General features: G+C 42.0%; 1 protein-coding gene across 1 annotated transcript in view; it reads left to right on the top strand.

Annotated features, from left to right (window-relative positions):
- sft2d1 (SFT2 domain containing 1) overlaps positions 1 to 10914 on the top strand; it is a 63052-nt gene extending 52138 nt beyond the window's left edge. The window contains exons 6-8 of the mRNA XM_080200349.1: positions 343 to 401; positions 9334 to 9363; positions 10393 to 10914. Of these exons, the coding sequence (XP_080056475.1) occupies positions 343 to 401; positions 9334 to 9363; positions 10393 to 10432 (129 nt within the window). The 3' untranslated portion in view covers positions 10433 to 10914. The remainder of the gene's footprint in view (positions 1 to 342; positions 402 to 9333; positions 9364 to 10392) is intronic.
- The last annotated feature ends 6812 nt before the right edge of the window (positions 10915 to 17726 follow it).

Genomic DNA, 17726 nt, shown 5'->3' on the forward strand with positions numbered 1-17726 from the left:
GGTGGGAATTGGCAAAATTAAATGATACTGGAATGTATGGATTGGCATGTGCACGGTGTTCCAGCTTGACATTCTTGTATAGCATGCAATGTCACAGTAGTAACAGGTCTCATCATTGTCTAGCATGGTTTACTTTTTAAATCATTTTTTCTGTCTGGTGTTACTTTTTTCTTGTTAATCAAAGTTGTACTTGTGCTTTTCATTCAAATGTTGGGACAAACTGCAATGACCAGCAAAGTTGTTATATAGTTTTTGTTATAGCTATCAGCTAATTACTAATCACCTTGATGTTGGACTTTTTTTTACTTCTTTTCAAAAGACAAATTGTTTTTTTCCTTTCAGTGGCAGAAAAAAGGACTTGCCCTTATCTTCTGTATATTGCAGTTCCTGGCAACAACTTGGTAAGACTTGTGGTGCAAGACACAACTTAAAACAAAATGAGTTAGAACAAATATACTTGCATGCTTATTTCAATTATTAATTGATTATGTAACTAGTTGTTTCGTAGTACAGAACTTGAGTATTGCTGAAAATAGACATTTTGTGGAAGCTTAATAAAAGCAAATTATTGCAGATGCTCGAATCTGAAACCAAAAGAAAAAAATGCTGAAAAATCTCAGCAGGTCAGACAGCATTTGTAAGGAGAGAAAAAAGCCAACGTTTCGAATCCAAATGGCCCTTTGTCAAAGCTAAAAGGCACAGAAAATGAGATTACATTTATACTATAAGGTGAGGGAATGAAAGATGAGTCATCGCCACAAAAACAAAGGGAAAGGCGAAGAGGTGCTAATGGCAGTCCGTAGAAAGAATAGCAGGTGTGAATGGCCACATGGCAGAGAAGCTGAAATCGGAGGTAAGATGTGGGGGGAGGGGAGAGATGGGTGGGAAATTGGTAAAATTGAGAAAAGGGCGGGGGGGGGGAAGAAAAAGCTCACGATGGTGGCACAGTGGTTAGCACTGCTGCCTCTCAGCACCAGAGAAATGGGTGTGGATTCCTGGTTTGGGTCACTGTGTGGAGCTTGCGCATTCTCCCTGTGTCTGCATGGATTTCCTCCGGGTGCTGTGGTTTCCTCCCACAATCCAAAGATGTGCAGGTTAGGTGGATTGGCCATGCTAAATTCTCCTTCAGTGTACCCGAACAGGCACCGGAATGTGGCAACTAGGGGATTTTCACAGTAACTTCATTGCAGTGTGAATGTAAGCCTACTTGTGATTAATAAATAAAGTTTATTTTAGTATAAATATCTCCCACTTTCCGTGCCTTCTAGCTTTGACAAAGGGTCATCTGGACTCAACGTTAGCTCTTTTCTCTCCTTACAAATGCTGCCAGACCTGCTGAGATTTTCCAGCATTTTCTGTTTTGGTTTTGTGGAAATTTTTTTGTCTTGTATTCATCAGGGTAATTGCCAGAATACCCAATGTCAAGGATAAAACAACACTTTTTATAATATAATTGGAGAGTGCTGGTTGGTTGGCAAGTCCACCTGCCAACTAATCAGTACTCTCCTCATACTGTATAAAGTCATTGTTTCCCCTGACATTGGATATTCTTGTGCTAGTCCTGATAATTGCGTAATGAAAAGCTTTAACAACATGTCTCTCTTCATCAATGTCGTAGTATCTCAGACTAGTAATGCCATTTGTGGCATATTCAGATACTGAAAGTTATAACCTATTCAAATGCATGCCTCATAAAAGGTTGCTGCAGAAGGTTAGGGTGCACGGAGTTGGGGGTAAGGTGTTAGCGTGGATAGAGGATTGGTTGTCTAATAGGAAGCAGAGAGTTGGTATCAATGGGTGCTATTCTGATTGGTGGTTGGTGACTAGTGGAGTGCTGCAGGGATCGGTGCTGGAGCCTCAGCTATTTACCATTTATATAGATGATCTGGAGGAGGGGGCTGAGTGTAGGGTGATGAAATTTGCTGATGACACGAAGGTGAGTGGTAAAGCAAATTGCATGGAGGATGTGGAAAGTCTGCAGAGGGATCTGGATAGGCTGAGCGAGTGGGCAAGGACCTGGCAGATGGAGTATAATGTTAGCAAGTGTGAGGTTATCCACTTTGGCAGAAATAATAGGAGGAGGGATTACTATTTAAAGGCGAAAAGCTGCAGCATGCTACGGTGCAGAGGGACCTGGGGGTCCTTGTGCATGAGTCGCAAAAACCCAGTCTGCAGGTGATCAAGAAGGCTAATGGAATGCTAGCCTTTATAGTGAGGGGGATAGAATATAAAAGCAGGGAGGTCTTGCTGCAACTGTACAGGGTACTGGTGAGGCCGCAGCTGGAGTACTCTGTGCAGTTTTGGTCGCCGCACTTGCACAAGGATAGTTTGGCCTTGGAGGGAATGCAGAGGAGGTTCACTAGGCTGGTATCGGAGATGAGGGGGTTGGACTATGAAGAGAGATTAAATAGACTGGGTCTGTACTCGTTGGAGTTTAGAAGGATGAGGACGGATCTTATAGAGACATCTAAGATAATGAAAGGGATGGATAGGGTAGAGGTAGAGAGATTCTTCCTGCTTAGAAAGGTTAGCAGGACTAGAGGGCACAGCCTGAAGATAATGGGGGGGGAGGGCAGTTTAGATCCGAGTTGAGGAGGAACTTATTCACTCAAAGGGTGGTGAATCTCTGGAATTCTCTGCCTGTTGAAGTGGTGGAGGCTACCTCACTAAATATATTTAAGTCATGGGTAGATAGGTTTTTGACAGACAAGGGAATTAAGGTTTATGGGGAGAAAGCGGGAAATTGGAACTGATCCACTTCAGATCAGCCATGATCTTATTGAATGGCGGAGCAGGCTCGAAGGGCTAGATGGCCTACTCCTGCTCCAATTTCTTATGTTCTTATGTTCTCTAGAACAAAGGTGACTTGCTGTTCCACCAAATTGAAAGTGGCAATTTATCTTGTTTTTACATTTGGTATTGGTCCAGATTTGTTCCTTAGGGAGACAAAATCTTTTATATTCTCAACATGAAGCTTGACATTTTTGTGTCATAAGAACATAAGAACATAAGAAATAGGAGCAGGAGTAGGCCATCTGGCCCTTCGAGCCTGCCCCGCCATTCAATAAGATCATGGCTGATCTGTCGTGGCTCAGTTCCACTTTCCCGCCCTCTCCCCATAACCCTTAATCCCCTCTCTTATCAAAAACCCATCAACCCGCGTCTTAAAAGTATTTAGCGAGGCAGCCTCCACCACTTCAACGGGCAGAGAATTCCAGATATTCACCACCCTTTGAGTGAAGAAGTTCCTCCTCAACTCCGTTCTAAACCGCCCCCCCTTTATCTTGAGGCTGTGCCCCCTAGTCCTACTGTCTTTTTTGAGCGGGAAGAGTCTCTCCACCTCTATCCTATCCATCCCATTCATCATCTTATACGTCTCAATGAGATCTCCCCTCATTCTTCTAAACTCGAACGAGTACAAGCCTAGTTTATTCAGCCTCTCCTCATAGCTCAACCCCCTCAACTCCGGTATCAGCCTAGTAAACCTCCTCTGCACTCCCTCCAAGGCCAAAATATCCTTGCGCAGGTGCGGCGCCCAAAACTGCACACAGTACTCCAGCTGCGGCCTCACCAATGCCCTATACAGCTGCAGCAAGACCTCCCTACTTTTATATTCAATCCCCCTCACTATGAAGGCCAGCATCCCATTCGCCTTCCTGACCACCTGCTGCACCTGCAAGCTGGGTTTTTGCGACTCATGCACAAGGACCCCGAGGTCCCTCTGCACCGTCGCCTGCTGCAGTTTTTTGCCACATAAGTAATAGTCCTTCCTACCATTCTTCCTACCAAAGTGGACCACCTCACACTTGCCTACATTAAATTCCATTTGCCATTTCCTGGCCCATTCACCCAGCCTATCTAGATCCTTCTGCAGACTCTCCACACCCTCCGCACAATTTGCCTTTCCCCCAATCTTGGTGTCATCAGCAAATTTCGACACCCTACACTCGGTTCCCTCCTCCAGATCATCTATATAAATGGTAAATAGCTGAGGCCCCAGCACCGACCCCTGGGGCACCCCACTAGTCACCAACCGCCAATCCGAATAGCACCCATTGACCCCCACTCTCTGCCTCCTATTTGACAACCAATCCTCTATCCACGCTAACACCCTACCCCCAACTCCATGTCCTCTGACCTTCTGCAGTAACCTCTTGTCAAGTCGAAAGAATGTCAAGAAACAAGTCAAGCATGTTTCATGAAGTTGCCTTTAGGATCCTTCTCTTCAAAAAGTAGCAGAATAACACACCAGGTCCTACTTTATGCTTTAACTGTCAAAGCAAATCTATTTACCATGATGAAACAATAACAGTGTAAATTATGAAGTAGCTGCTAAACATAACCACCTACACACTGGAATAAAAATAAATACTTAACAACTTTCATGTTAAGCTATATTTTAGTCAGCTTTTATTTTCAGCTTTTATGGATTCTTTATCTCTCCAAATATTGAATCATCTATTTTAGCTTATAATATGGGAGGGGCAATTAAGCAATGTCAAAGCATTAAATTTGTAATTAGATTAATGTTGACTGGGGGAGCGCGTTGGAAGGTAGGTCTGCTGAGGAGCAGTGGAGAATCTTTAAGGAGATCTTTCTTGGTGCTCAGCAGAAATTTATTCCGATGGTTAAAAAGGACCGTAGGAGGAGAGGTAATAAGCCGTGGATAACGAAGGAGGTGAAGGAAAGTGTTAAATTAAAAGCGGAGGCGTTTAGAGTTGCTAAGAGTAGTGGGCGAGAAGAGGATTGGGAGAGGTTTAAATGTCAACAAAGATTGACAAAGAATTTGATAAAGAAGGGTAGGAGGAAACTATGAAGCTGGGCTAGCACTTAATATAAAAAAGGATAGCAAGAGTTTTTATAAATATATAAAAAGGAAGAGGCTGGCTAGGGTGAACGTTGGACCCTTAGAGGATGAGAGGGGGGACTTAGTGGTAGGGGATGGGGAAATGGCTGAGGTCTTGAATAACTTTTTTGTTTCGGTCTTCACGGAGGAAGACGTGAATAATTTGCCGGGTATTAGCGATGGAAAGGTGGTAGGACTGGAGGGTCTCAACGACATTATTGTTACTAGAGAGGCGGTGCTCAACAGACTGGAGGGACTGATTGTGGACAAGTCCCCAGGACTGGATGGAATGCATCCGAGGGTTCTGAAAGAAATGGTGGAGGTGATAGTGGATGCCTTGGTGGTTATTTTCCAGACGTCGCTGGATTCCAGGGAAGTGCCGGAAGATTGGAAAGCGGCTAATGTTACGCCGTTGTTTAAGAAGGGTGCCAGGCAAAAGGCAGGGAATTATAGGCCGGTTAGTTTAACGTCTGTTGTAGGTAAAATGTTAGAATCCGTCATCAAGGAGGAAATAGCAAGGCATCTTGAGGGGAATTGCTTGATAGAGCAGACGCAGCATGGTTTCGTTAAGGGGAAGTCGTGTCTGACAAATTTATTGGAGTTCTATGAGGATGTGTCCAGGGCGGTGGATAGAGGAGAGCCGGTGGATGTGGTCTTTCTTGATTTTCAGAAGGCGTTTGACAAGGTACCTCACAAGAGGTTATTGCAGAAGGTAAGGGGGCATGGAGTTGGGGGTAGGGTGTTAGCGTGGATAGAGGATTGGTTGTCAAATAGGAGGCAGAGAGTGGGGGCTAATGGGTGCTATTCGGATTGGCGGTTGGTGACTAGTGGAGTGCCCCAGGGGTCGGTGCTGGGGCCTCAGCTATTTACCATTTATATAGATGATCTGGAGGAGGGAACCGAGTGTATGGTGTCGAAATTTGCTGATGACACCAAGATTGGTGGAACGGCAAATTGCGCGGAGAGTCTGCAGAAGGATCTAGATAGGCTGGGCGAATGGGCCAGGAACTGGCAAATGGAATTTAATGTTGGCAAGTGCGAGGTGGTCCACTTTGGTAGGAATAATGGTAGGAAGGACTATTACTTACGTGGCGAAAAACTGCAGTAGGCGACGGTGCAGAGGGACCTCGGGGTCCTTGTGCATGAGTCGCAAAAACCCAGCCTGCAGGTGCAGCAGGTGGTCAGGAAGGCGAATGGGATGCTGGCCTTCATAGCGAGGGGGATTGAATATAAAAGTAGGGAGGTCTTGCTGCGGCTGTATAGGGCATTGGTGAGGCCGCAGCTGGAGTACTGTGTGCAGTTTTGGTCACCGTACTTACGCAAGGATATTTTGGCCTTGGAGGGAGTGCAGAGGAGGTTTACTAGGCTGATACTGGCGTTGAGGGGGTTGAGCTATGAGGAGAGGCTGAATAAACTAGGCTTGTACTCGTTGGAGTTTAGAAGAATGAGGGGAGATCTCATTGAGACATATAAGATGATGAATGGGATGGATAGGATAGAGGTGGAGAGACTCTTCCCGCTCAGAAAGGACAGTAGGACTAGGGGCCTCAGCCTCAAGATAAAGGGGGGGCGGTTTAGAACGGAGTTGAGGAGGAACTTCTTCACTCAAAGGGTGGTGAATCTCTGGAATTCTCTGCCCGTTGAGGTGGTGGAGGCTGCCTCGCTAAATACTTTTAAGACGCGGGTTGATGGGTTTTTGATAAGAGAGGGGATTAAGGGTTATGGGGAGAGGGCGGGAATGTGGAACTGAGCCACGACAGATCAGCCATGATCTTATTGAATGGCGGGGCAGGCTCGAAGGGCTAGATGGCCTACTCCTGCTCCTATTTCTTATGTTCTTATGTTATGTTTTTATAAAGATCACCATTAGTGTGAGAGGGGCAGAATCTATTTATTTAGCTCATTCCCAATCTCGATGCTCGCTCACTCACTCACACTCACCCACTGAGTGTGTGTAAGATTGTGTGTTGGTGTATAGGTGAGTGGGGAGTCTGAGATTACAAGTGTGTCGGATACACGTGTATTTCCCACACATACACTATCTCTCTCTCTCTCTCTCTCTCTCTCCCCCTCCCCCCCTCACAATCACTCACTATTTTCTCCCCCACATTTCCAAACTCACTCCCCACACGATCCCTCATTCACTTCACCCATTAACCAAAACAGTCCTTCATTCACCCTCCCACATAATCCCTCTCTCACTCCCATGAGTACAAAGTAAAGTCTGTGTTCATCCTCACCAAACCACCCCCCAACCACCACCTGGCCTGGTCAGCCTCGAGCATGGCTATGAATCTCTCTTCCCCAATTGCCTGACCTGGCTTAGACTAGAGAAGGTCTTTCCTTGCCCCAGCCATCACACGACATCCTGTCTCACCCTCTCCCCAATACCTCTGTTTCGAAAGCCCATTCGTTATCACCAGTGCTGCTGTTCCAACAATCACAGATTGCTTCTCTCTGTGTGTCAGGAGCAAGCATACAAAACAACAGCTTGTGATTGCAGTTTCAGAAACTCCCGCTGCACCTACTTGCATTTTGAAAACAACTTCTGGGGGCCACACTGGGGGGATTAATGGGCCACCGCATGTTGGACATTAGCTGAGTCTGATTTTTATAGTGCCACATAAGAAGATATTAGCACTGAACAGCAAAAGGTTTTAAGATTGGTTTTGAAGGAGTGGAAAGAGGTGGAAATATGGAGAAGTTTAAGGATGAAATTATAAAGCCTGAGGTCAAGGCAGCTGAAGTCAATGATAGAGCAACAAAAATTGGGGATGCATAAGGTGCCAGAATTGAAAGAGCATAGATATCTTAGAAATTGTAGAGGGTTGAGGCAGGTTACCATGATTGTGAGAGGTAGAGGGCTGAAGCGGGTTATAGTAATAGCAAGAGGTAAATGCAATTTGAAGCAACAGATGAAAATTTGAAAATTAAGATGTTGAGGAACTCAAACAAAACTCAGTACGAATTGGGATACGGAAGACAGAATTTGAATGATCTTGTGTTTATGAAACGTAGGAGGCTGCTCAGGAGGGTATTGGCAAAACTCAAGTTTTGGAGTAACAGAAACATGGATGAGGGTTTCGGCAGTGAGGCATTGTTTATGAAAAGATAGTTCCATGAATGTGGTACTGCAGAGTATTCAGTATTGTGGAAATTGTACATCCCTAGATCCAAATTCAAGAAAGTTTGAAGGATGAAAATGAGGTAAGAGTATCAGGAAAGGTAGGTACGTGAATCTCTGAATGTAACTGGTAAGGGAGGGCATTGCAGCCTAAGGGGAGATTACCAAAGCAATCTGAATAATGGGATTGAGGGTTATAGATAGGCCTGGTAGGTAGGGATGTGATCGGCGCAACTTGTGGGCCGAAGGGCCTGTTTGTGCTATAGTGTTCTATGCTCTATGAATAATAAAGACAACAAAATAGTAACCACCTTTTGCTATGAGCCAATAATGGAAGCAGACCTGATCGGCAACTATTTAAAGGTAAAAGACACAACAGGAAATGATATAATCGCAGGTTACCATCGCCAATGATATTGGCAGCATAACCAGAATGTAGCAATGAATTTCATTGAGGTAATCTGCCACTGTTAACTCACTAGTGAACTTAGTCTTGAGCCATGACGTTAAGAGTCAGAGAGGTTCAGCCCAACTTGTCCATGCCGCCCTCTTTTTTAAACCCCAAGATAGATAGACATAATTACTATAAGTTGATAGACATAATTACTATTCTCCATAAAAGCATTATTATTGGATCTCTGCACCACAATTTGCTGGCATGTAAACTAAATATTTGCACTGTTGGTGGAAATAGGAATTGCTATAGCCTTGCCTTTGCACTTGAATAGATCCAAGAATTTAACATGGTGCTACAATATTTTTGCACTTCTTGGTTCCTTTGAAGTGCCTTGCAGTGTTTAATGTACTATTCGGATGTCAGTTGTTACTTTGCCCACAGAACTCTTGCAGAGTGTAATTACCATGAAGCTGCTAGTTGGACTTAGGGCTCCCAGCAAACATCAGCAGTTTATTCAACACTTGTCCTAGTTAGTTACCTCTAACCACAACCTGATGTTACAAATAAAAAAGTGCAAGTTACTGAATGAGTTAATATAAATGACTCTGAAACAAACCATACCACAGTTGCAATGTTGCATTTTATTTGCAATCTAAAATGATAGAATTGATCTGAACCATTAAGTTCTAATGAAGCATAATGTTTTTGTATTGCAGTAGTGATTTTTGTTTACCCTTATGCTCCAGTGGTGATTTTGTTTTTAGCTTAAATTAATTGATTTGAATACAGTAAGCTTTCAATTGTGTGCATCTCATGTTCAGCCAGTTAAAAATAAATGGTTTCCACTGATTAGAGCAATCTTTGATGCAAGATGCAGATTTCTTCCCTACTTTGTGACAATCCTTATTTTTGAATTTTTTCAGACCTTGGTGAGATTTGTGACTTGCTTTCCAATTTCCTTTTCAGGTACAGTCTGTCATACATTCCCTTTGCAAGGTGAGACTTTGAAAGTTTTCACTTTAAGATTCTCTGAGAATGTGCTTTTATTATTTCTGCATTCCACAGATTCAATTTTAGGAGCAAAGGAAATAGAAGTAGATGTACAGTTCTTTGAGCCTTGGAGCATTCAATAGGGTGTGGCTGAACTTCGACATCAACTCCACTTTTTTCCCATTTCCTATCATCTTTGATTTCTTGATACTTAACTTATCCCAATCCTGAATATACTTAATGACTGAACATTCACTGTCCTCTAGTGGATATAATGCCAATGAATCATAAATCATCTGCGTGAAGAAATTTCTCATCTTAGTGAGTGACCCCATATCCTGAAACTATGGCCTTTAAATCTAGACTGTCCAGCCAAAGGAATTGCTAAGTGAGCTCTGTACCAGCCTGTTTCCTCATAGTTTAATTGGCTACGGGTGGTTTTATACATTCAAGACCAGTAGATACATTAATATCTCAAAAATTGCATTTACTAAAGGGAAGGGATATGAGTACAAGATTAAGTTACTTCAATGCACTGTCATCTCTGGGGTTAAATAACCATATTGTCTACTTAACAAGTAGAGAGGCATGGGTTCTGAGTGATTCTGCTTCCTCATCCTCCATGTTCAACACTTGCTACTTAATAAAAGAATGAAAAGACAAATAATTAATAAGGATACTCATTTACTATTGTAGAGCAATTCATGAAAGGTCTTGGTAGGTAAATTAATTAGAATTGTGATGATAAAGTATACATATAACTAATGTGTGCAGAATGATTATGGAATTTAGCTCTGAATCTAGAGGACCCCACAAAAATCTAATTGTAGCCCAGGTCTATTTTTGCCAACTGTGTCAATGCATTTATTGTTTGTATATCATGTTCCTGTACATTTTCCTGGCATTACAACAATGATTATATTATAAGTGTATGTATTTGGCTGTTAAACACTTTTGAGACATCCTGAGATTGTAAAAGGCAGCATATAAATGCAAGTTCTATCTTTATTTCCTAATTCTTTTTGTCATCTTTAGGGATGCTGTCATAAAGTGTTGCACATCTTGTGTAGGATAAATCCAGGAGAAAGTAAGAACAGCTAAGACTCAGACACTTTCAGCAGATGTTTGTGGCCACTGGAAAAGAACTGCCTATTGCATATTTTGTTACCTGGACAACTCCTAAATACTATGCATTTGTTTATTACATAGAAAATGATGTATTATGAATTTGTTTTAAAAATGTCTATTGCACATGTTACTGATTATATGCTGTTCCAAAGAATCAGGCCTTTGTCCTTATTCAAGGAATTTTCATATCTTATGTAATTGTTTCATGTTTCTCATAATTCCACTGAACTCGCATTACCTGTGTTTTTATTTGCAATGCTGGTATGTTGAATGAATTTTGCTTAAGAATTTCAGAGTGCAAAGCTAATATAATTGCAGTCAACATTTATTTAGCAGAGACTAAAGCTGAGTGCGATCTTATAGTGATTATTGCTTTATATGATAAACAAAAGCTTGTATATAAAATTGAACCAACATTACACTCAAATAATAACTGTTTCAGTAAAAAAATATATTATTTTGTGTTTATTTGTCTATTTCCTTGAAGAGACAGATCCTGCAAAATGCTTTCATATTGCAAAGAAAGTGCAATGCGAAAATTATTTATACTAACCTTCAGTCTACTCACCACTGTCCTGCATGTAATGACATTGCTGTGATGTGATCATTAGGTCCTGACACTTCCCAGATTCACTATATCTTGTGCTATATATTTATTCCCAGATCCACTATATCCTGTGCTATATATTTATTCCCAGATCCATCATATTCCTAGGCCTGATGACAGCTTTCCCCCATTGCCTGTCATTCCTCACCACTAGTTTATATAATCTTTGCTCATTTAATGCCACTTGTTCATCTCAGTAAGTTTCTCCATTTTGCTTCAATTTTCAACTTTACAATATAGGAGGAGGGAGGATGAACATCAGGTTCCAAGGCTCAGTAGCCTAAATACTGAGGAAGTAATAAACAGCGGTGCTGATACTGAATTTTCCTCATTGGAAACTTGGTTACTTTTGCAATTGATAAGGGACGAAAAACATCTTGAATGTAACAAAAATTTCTTTACAAAATCTGTACAGAATCCTCTTCAAACAGTTTTTGCCTTGATTGGTCAATTTTTTTCCTGTTTATTTTATAATATAGAGTATTGTTATGAACTAAATATCCTTCTTATAAAAAAAACTGATATCCTAGTTATTTGCTGAAAGAACGAAGCCACAAACTTCCTTAGATTAAAACAATTTCTACTATGCAAAAGTCAAACAAAGCAAACACAATACTGACTTAAGTAACCTATTCTCTAAACTCAATCAACAAAATTTATATTTAACTTAACAGGTAAATTGTGGATGATTATAAACTAAATGACATATTACAAATTGACTTGGCAGTTCAATCAGCCCTATATAATCAATCCTAGTCACAAAATCTTTCAAACTCGCTTTATCTCAAAGAATTTCACTTCCTTTTCTAAAATTTAGCCTGATGTTCAGCTGACATACAACTAATGAGTTCTATGGATACCATCTTCACTGAAAATATACGGGTCTGCAGAACTTAAACTCTGCTTGTGAACATCTGGATGATTTGTTAATCTTCAAGTTACAGAAATCACCATGGCTATCTTTACTTATTTTCAATTTCTGGATTTAACTTGTCTTCTTCAGTCTGCCTGTACTGGCACCACTGAAATCATCAGCCTTGTTCTCCCCAGAAGTTTTTTGGGTTAGTCTTAGTTTTTTCATGAATTGTCCCCTCCCAGTTTTAGTTTCCCTTTCTGGTTTCCCATTTTGGTTTCCTTTTTCCATCCAGCTTTGTCTCAAAGATTACACTGATTCCATCACAGTCTGACAATTTGGTGGTTTTTGATCCATAAATCTGTCTGTGGAACAAATTTGAATCCATCACCATCCATTGTATGCTGCTTCTGTCCATCAAATGATTAGGGCAATTTTGCCATTCTATTGATTTATCAGGGCCTCTGATCAGTTTTGTATATAAAAGACCCAATATTTGCATGAAAAATTGGGTGAATGTGTGGGTGAGGCTCCAGCAAAAACCTTGAAGTTCTGTTGGTCTTGGCAAAACATGGCCTCTGATCATGGCTGTCGGAGCTGGGGGGTGGAGTGGGGGGCTACTGAGGAGGGAGTCTTGGGTTTGGGGAGAATTGGAAGCTTGAAGATGAAAGAGAAGCCTATGATGGTGATTGGAGCTGATAGAAGTAAGACCAGATGGGGAAAGATACAGCAGCCTGATGTATAGCTGACAGGGAGAAGGTGAGTTCTTTGATTGGGACTTGAGCAAGAAGGAAGCCTACAATTGGATCTGCTCTTGTGATTTGAACATTGCTCAGAAGCATGTCTTCCTATTGGACCAATGTGGGTGGAGGTGGAGGTGAAGTCTGCAATTGGGAAGAGGGATGTTTGAATAGCAGTCAGCAAAGTCAAAAGGCATTTGTAAAGGTTACTCTATCGACAGATTAACTGGTCTTTGTATTTTTCTTGCACAATTGGTTGCCATATTTGCCTACAAGAATTCTATTGCAACAAAAAAATGCGAAATTCTTCAAGGAAAATAGGAACAGGAGTATACCATTCAGCCCCTTGGGTCTCTTCCTACATCCAGTTGGATAATGGATTGATCTATATTTCAACACTATTTATCTGCTTGTGATCCATCTGTTTTGATACCTTTGCAGATGATGTTTTTGCAGATGTTTCTTCTGGTGAACCTGAGGGTTGACTAAACTGTGACTGGGCACATTAGTTCTTAGTGTCTGGAGGTTGAGAGGTGCTGACTGAGGGCCATCTTGGCGGGATCTGTGTTAATTTTGTTAATTTTACTGCAGTGTTGCATTCACTCCAAGTGGTAATAAGAACATAAGAAATAGGAGCAGGAGTAGGCCTTCAAGCCTGCCCTGCCATTCAATAAGATCATGGCTGATCTGAAGTGGATCAGTTCCACTTTCCCGCTCTCTCCCCATAACCCTTAATTCCCTTGTCTGTCAAAAACCTATCCACCCGTGACTTAGATATATTTAGCGAGGTAGCCTCCACCACTTCAATGGGCAGAGAATTCCAGAGATTCACCATCCTTTGAAGAAGTTCCTCCTCAACTCCGGTCTAAACTGCTCTCCCCCCTCCCCTTATCTTGAGGTTGTGCCCTCTAGTCCTGCTATCCTTTCTAAGCGGGAAGAATCTCTCTACCTCTACCCTATCCATCCCTTTCATTATCTTATATGTTTCTATAAGATTTCCCCCTCATCCTTCTAAACTCCAATGAGTACAGACTCAGTCTATTTAGTCTCTCTTCATAGTCCAACCCCCTCATCTCTGGTATCAGCCTACTGAACCTCCTCTGCACTCCCTCCAAGGCCAATATATCCTTCCGCAAGTGCGGCGACCAAAACTGCACAGAGTACTCCAGCTGCGGCCTCACCAGTGCTCTGTACAGTTGCAGCAAGACCTCCCTGCTTTTATATTCTATCCCCCTCGCTATGAAGGCCAGCATTCCATTCGCCTTCTTGGTAGGCTGATGGAGATGGTAGATTAGATAAGGCGGTGATGGGGCTAACAATCATTAGTACCTATCATGCCTGGGGTGATGTGAGTATCTGTGCTAATGTCTCACAATAGACATGGAGTTTCAATCATAATTGGACCAAGGCCTGGTTCTGCTGAGACTGTGACAGTCAGCATGCAATGTACATCCCACGTTAAATAAAAACATGCACATGCATGTCCCACTTGTCAAAATGGAGTTTGGGACCTGGAATGTCAGGATACTTGTGGACAACGCCAGCAGTGACAGACCTATGCACCTTCACCATCGGCTAGGATTTCATCCACACTGCCGCCTTAAGGGAGACACAACATGCAGGAGAGGGCCAACTGATGGAATAAGACAGTGGCTACACTGTTCTAGAAGGACTTTACAGAAAAAGAATGTCTCTCAAGGGGTGGGCTTTATCATTAAAATTCTCAGCGAGTCCCTCTGTGGAATAAGTGAGTGCCTCATGACATCCCAGCTCACCCCTAATGAAAAATCAGCACACCACTTGTCATCAGCACATATGTAACAAAGCAACAGATGAGACCAAGATGAAATGCTCCATTGGCCTTCAGTAATCCCTAGTCTGAGTCCCAAGAGGCAACACATTGTTCCTCTTCAGAGATTTCAACACAAACCAGGAAGGGCATAATAGGCAAGGAAAGAGTAGCAAGCAAACTCAATCAGAGTCGACTTTCTGATGAAACATCTGAACATGACCTTTATCACAGCCAGTACCTTGTTGCATCAGCAAGTCAAACACAAGACCTCATGGCAGCACCTAAGTTCCAAACATTGGCATTTGCTTGACTATGTCATAATTCAAGCAAGATATCACAGTTTATTCAGCGCCGTTGAAACCTTCCAAGACCCAACCACTCAAAGACCCACCCTGCTGAGTCAGAATCAAGCATGGAGGGGTTCTCATCAAGGACAGATAGGTAGACAGTGCTCACTGGACTGAACATTTTGAAGAACTCCTTAACCAAATATCTGTTTTCAACTCAAATATCCTCAGCTTTATTTCGCAATACCCTATCCAGCTCAATCTTGACACTATTCTGAAATAGGAAAGCCAAGTTGAAATTCTGAAAACTGTGGAGTAACATTCCTGGCACAGCTGCTTAAAATCATATTGGTGCATACTGGGTGATCGCTGGAAGACTGTGACCATGGCTATATTCAAAAAGGGAAACAAGTTTGATTGTGCTAACTATAGAAGGTCTCCATACTTTCTGTCATAGACAAAATCATTGAGATGATCCTCCTCAGCCATTTCCAATGGCCATGGAACACCTTCCAGAGTTACAGTGTGATTTTTGCTCATCGAGAGGCACCACGGCCAATCTACATTACACAGCAAATTCAAAAGCGTGAAAAACAGAACCAAGGCTTTTTCCTTATCTCTGTCAATGGTGAAAGCATTGAACAGCAGGTTAGGTGTAAGGATTCGCATCTTAATCAGTAATCTCTAAACTGTCTGTGCTTTATATGCTCTGTCTGAGGCCAGAACTCTCCATTCACCTGACGAAGAGGCAGTCCCCTCGAAAGCTTGTGAGTATTATCAAATAAATCGGTTGGACTAAAACCTGGTGTTGTCAGACTTTTTACTGTGTTTACGCCAGTCCAACGCCGGCATTCCCACATCATGGTGAAAGTTGACAGTGTATCCTCCTCAAATTTGGCTACCCTTAGAAATTTGTCACCGTTCCCCGCCTGACATGCAGGTCATGATCATTACCAGAAACCTGAAAGTGATAACAGGTCGAACAAGGCTGAATCAGTGCCCCAACTCTCCTCTCCATTTTTCTCTCTCTGAAATACTGCACCTGCCCTCCATCAAATTACCCCCAGGTGTGGACCCCCAGAACAAATGGAAAATGTTCAACCTACTGCCTTCAACCCAAAGCCACTCCGACTGCAACCTGAGTCATTAAGCTTCAATATGCAGATGACGCTTGTGTGTGTACTCACCCAGAAACTGAACCCCAGACCATTGTTTACTTCTCCCCGAAGGTATATGGAAAATGAGCTAAAACCAGGAAAACTAAGGTCCTCACTAAACACCTGGAAAACTAAGATCCTCTTCAAACTAACTCCCATAGCAAAACAGCTCCCTCCACCAATTAAGATGAATGGTGAGATCCTGGCAGTGCAGATATTTTCTGTATCTTGGGAACTTTCTCTTAATGGTGGCAGACACAGACGACAAAATCATCACCTCCTTCAATGTGTTGACTCAGCCTTCAGCCAGCTAGGGAAGAAAGTTTTTAAGGACCAGGATCTCAAACCCAATACTAAGGTCATGGTTTACTGGGTAGAACTAATCCCTTTGCTCCCATTAGCATTGGACGACCTACAGCAGGCATCTCAAAACAGTGGAGAAGTACCACCAGTGGTGCTTTCACAAGATCCTCCAAATCTGGTGGCAAGAAAGATGGGGCATCCTCTTCAAGTTGATATGTCAAACATTGAGGCACTAATCACTCATAACCAGCTTTGCTGGATGAAACAGCTCTTCAAGCATAACCTACCCCGCTTGGAGCAAACTGCACATTGGACTTACCAGCTATTTCAGAACCCATCAAACCAGTGTAAAAGCAAGTCAGCCTCATTCCCAAAGGACTGCCCAAGAAGCAGCAGCTCTGAGATATAAAATATATAACCAAACAGTTAACACAACAGTCCTGGATCCCCATTAGAAGAAATAGTTTTTCTTCATTCATCCAACTTAACACATTTATAATTGTAAACATTTTGTTTAGAACACCCCTCAAACATCTATACAAAAGGGAATTTCATCCATGTTTATGTAACCTCTCCTCATGGTTTAACACTCACTTCCAAGTATCATTCTGGTGAATCACACATTCTTAAGGTCAATATGTCCATGCTGAAGTATAGTACCCAGAACTGAATACAGTCATCCAAATGAATAGCTGTTATTTAAAAACATGTATTTTATCTAAGGATATATCACACAAGTGTTTGCAACTGGTGTGGTCCTATAGAGAAAGTAATTTGCAGCAATCTCATGTGGACTTGTGTGTTAATAAACTTGTGTGGAATCAATATTTAGTCAGCCAGGAAAAATAGTTTTGAAAGGTTCTGCTCCCAAATTGGGGATTATTTATATTTGATGGCCTGAACTTCAGATAGGCAGACTGTTGAGGCAATTCTAAAGACTTCAATAACAAAGATTTCTCTAAAAAGAAATTATATTGATAACCTATTACAAATGCAAATCTATGTGACCAATTCACCTGTCACTCAAATAAAGATAATCTAGCCAGCTAATTTCCATGCACTTCACTCACCTTTATGTCTTTTGCATGGATCTTCTGAAATTCCAAGAAAAGTATCTGCTCTGAACTGTGCCATACACTTAGTCTAAAATCTTTGAACTATGGGAGGGAACTGGAGCACCCAGAAGAAATCCGCTCTGTGGGGAGAACTCCACACAGTCACCTGAAGCTGGAATTGAATCCAAGTCTCTGATACTGTGAGGTAGTAGTGCTAACCACTGTGCAACCATGTCGCCTCACATAATTGATCTGATTCATTCTTGCTACATACCAAGCATTCTTTATAGCCTCTCCATTTTCAAATAGAGATTGATAGCATCTCATCGAACACTCTTAAATACTTCGTCACTGCAGGTTTCATGATTACACTTACGCATTAGTGTGTGGTATCATTGCATCATCTGTTCGTAAGATAAAAGGTTTACCATTTTTTTCATGAACATT

Source organism: Carcharhinus amblyrhynchos, chromosome 12 (genome assembly GCF_965287045.1).
Source record: "Carcharhinus amblyrhynchos chromosome 12, sCarAmb.v2.hapA, whole genome shotgun sequence".
Taxonomy (NCBI): domain Eukaryota; kingdom Metazoa; phylum Chordata; class Chondrichthyes; order Carcharhiniformes; family Carcharhinidae; genus Carcharhinus; species Carcharhinus amblyrhynchos.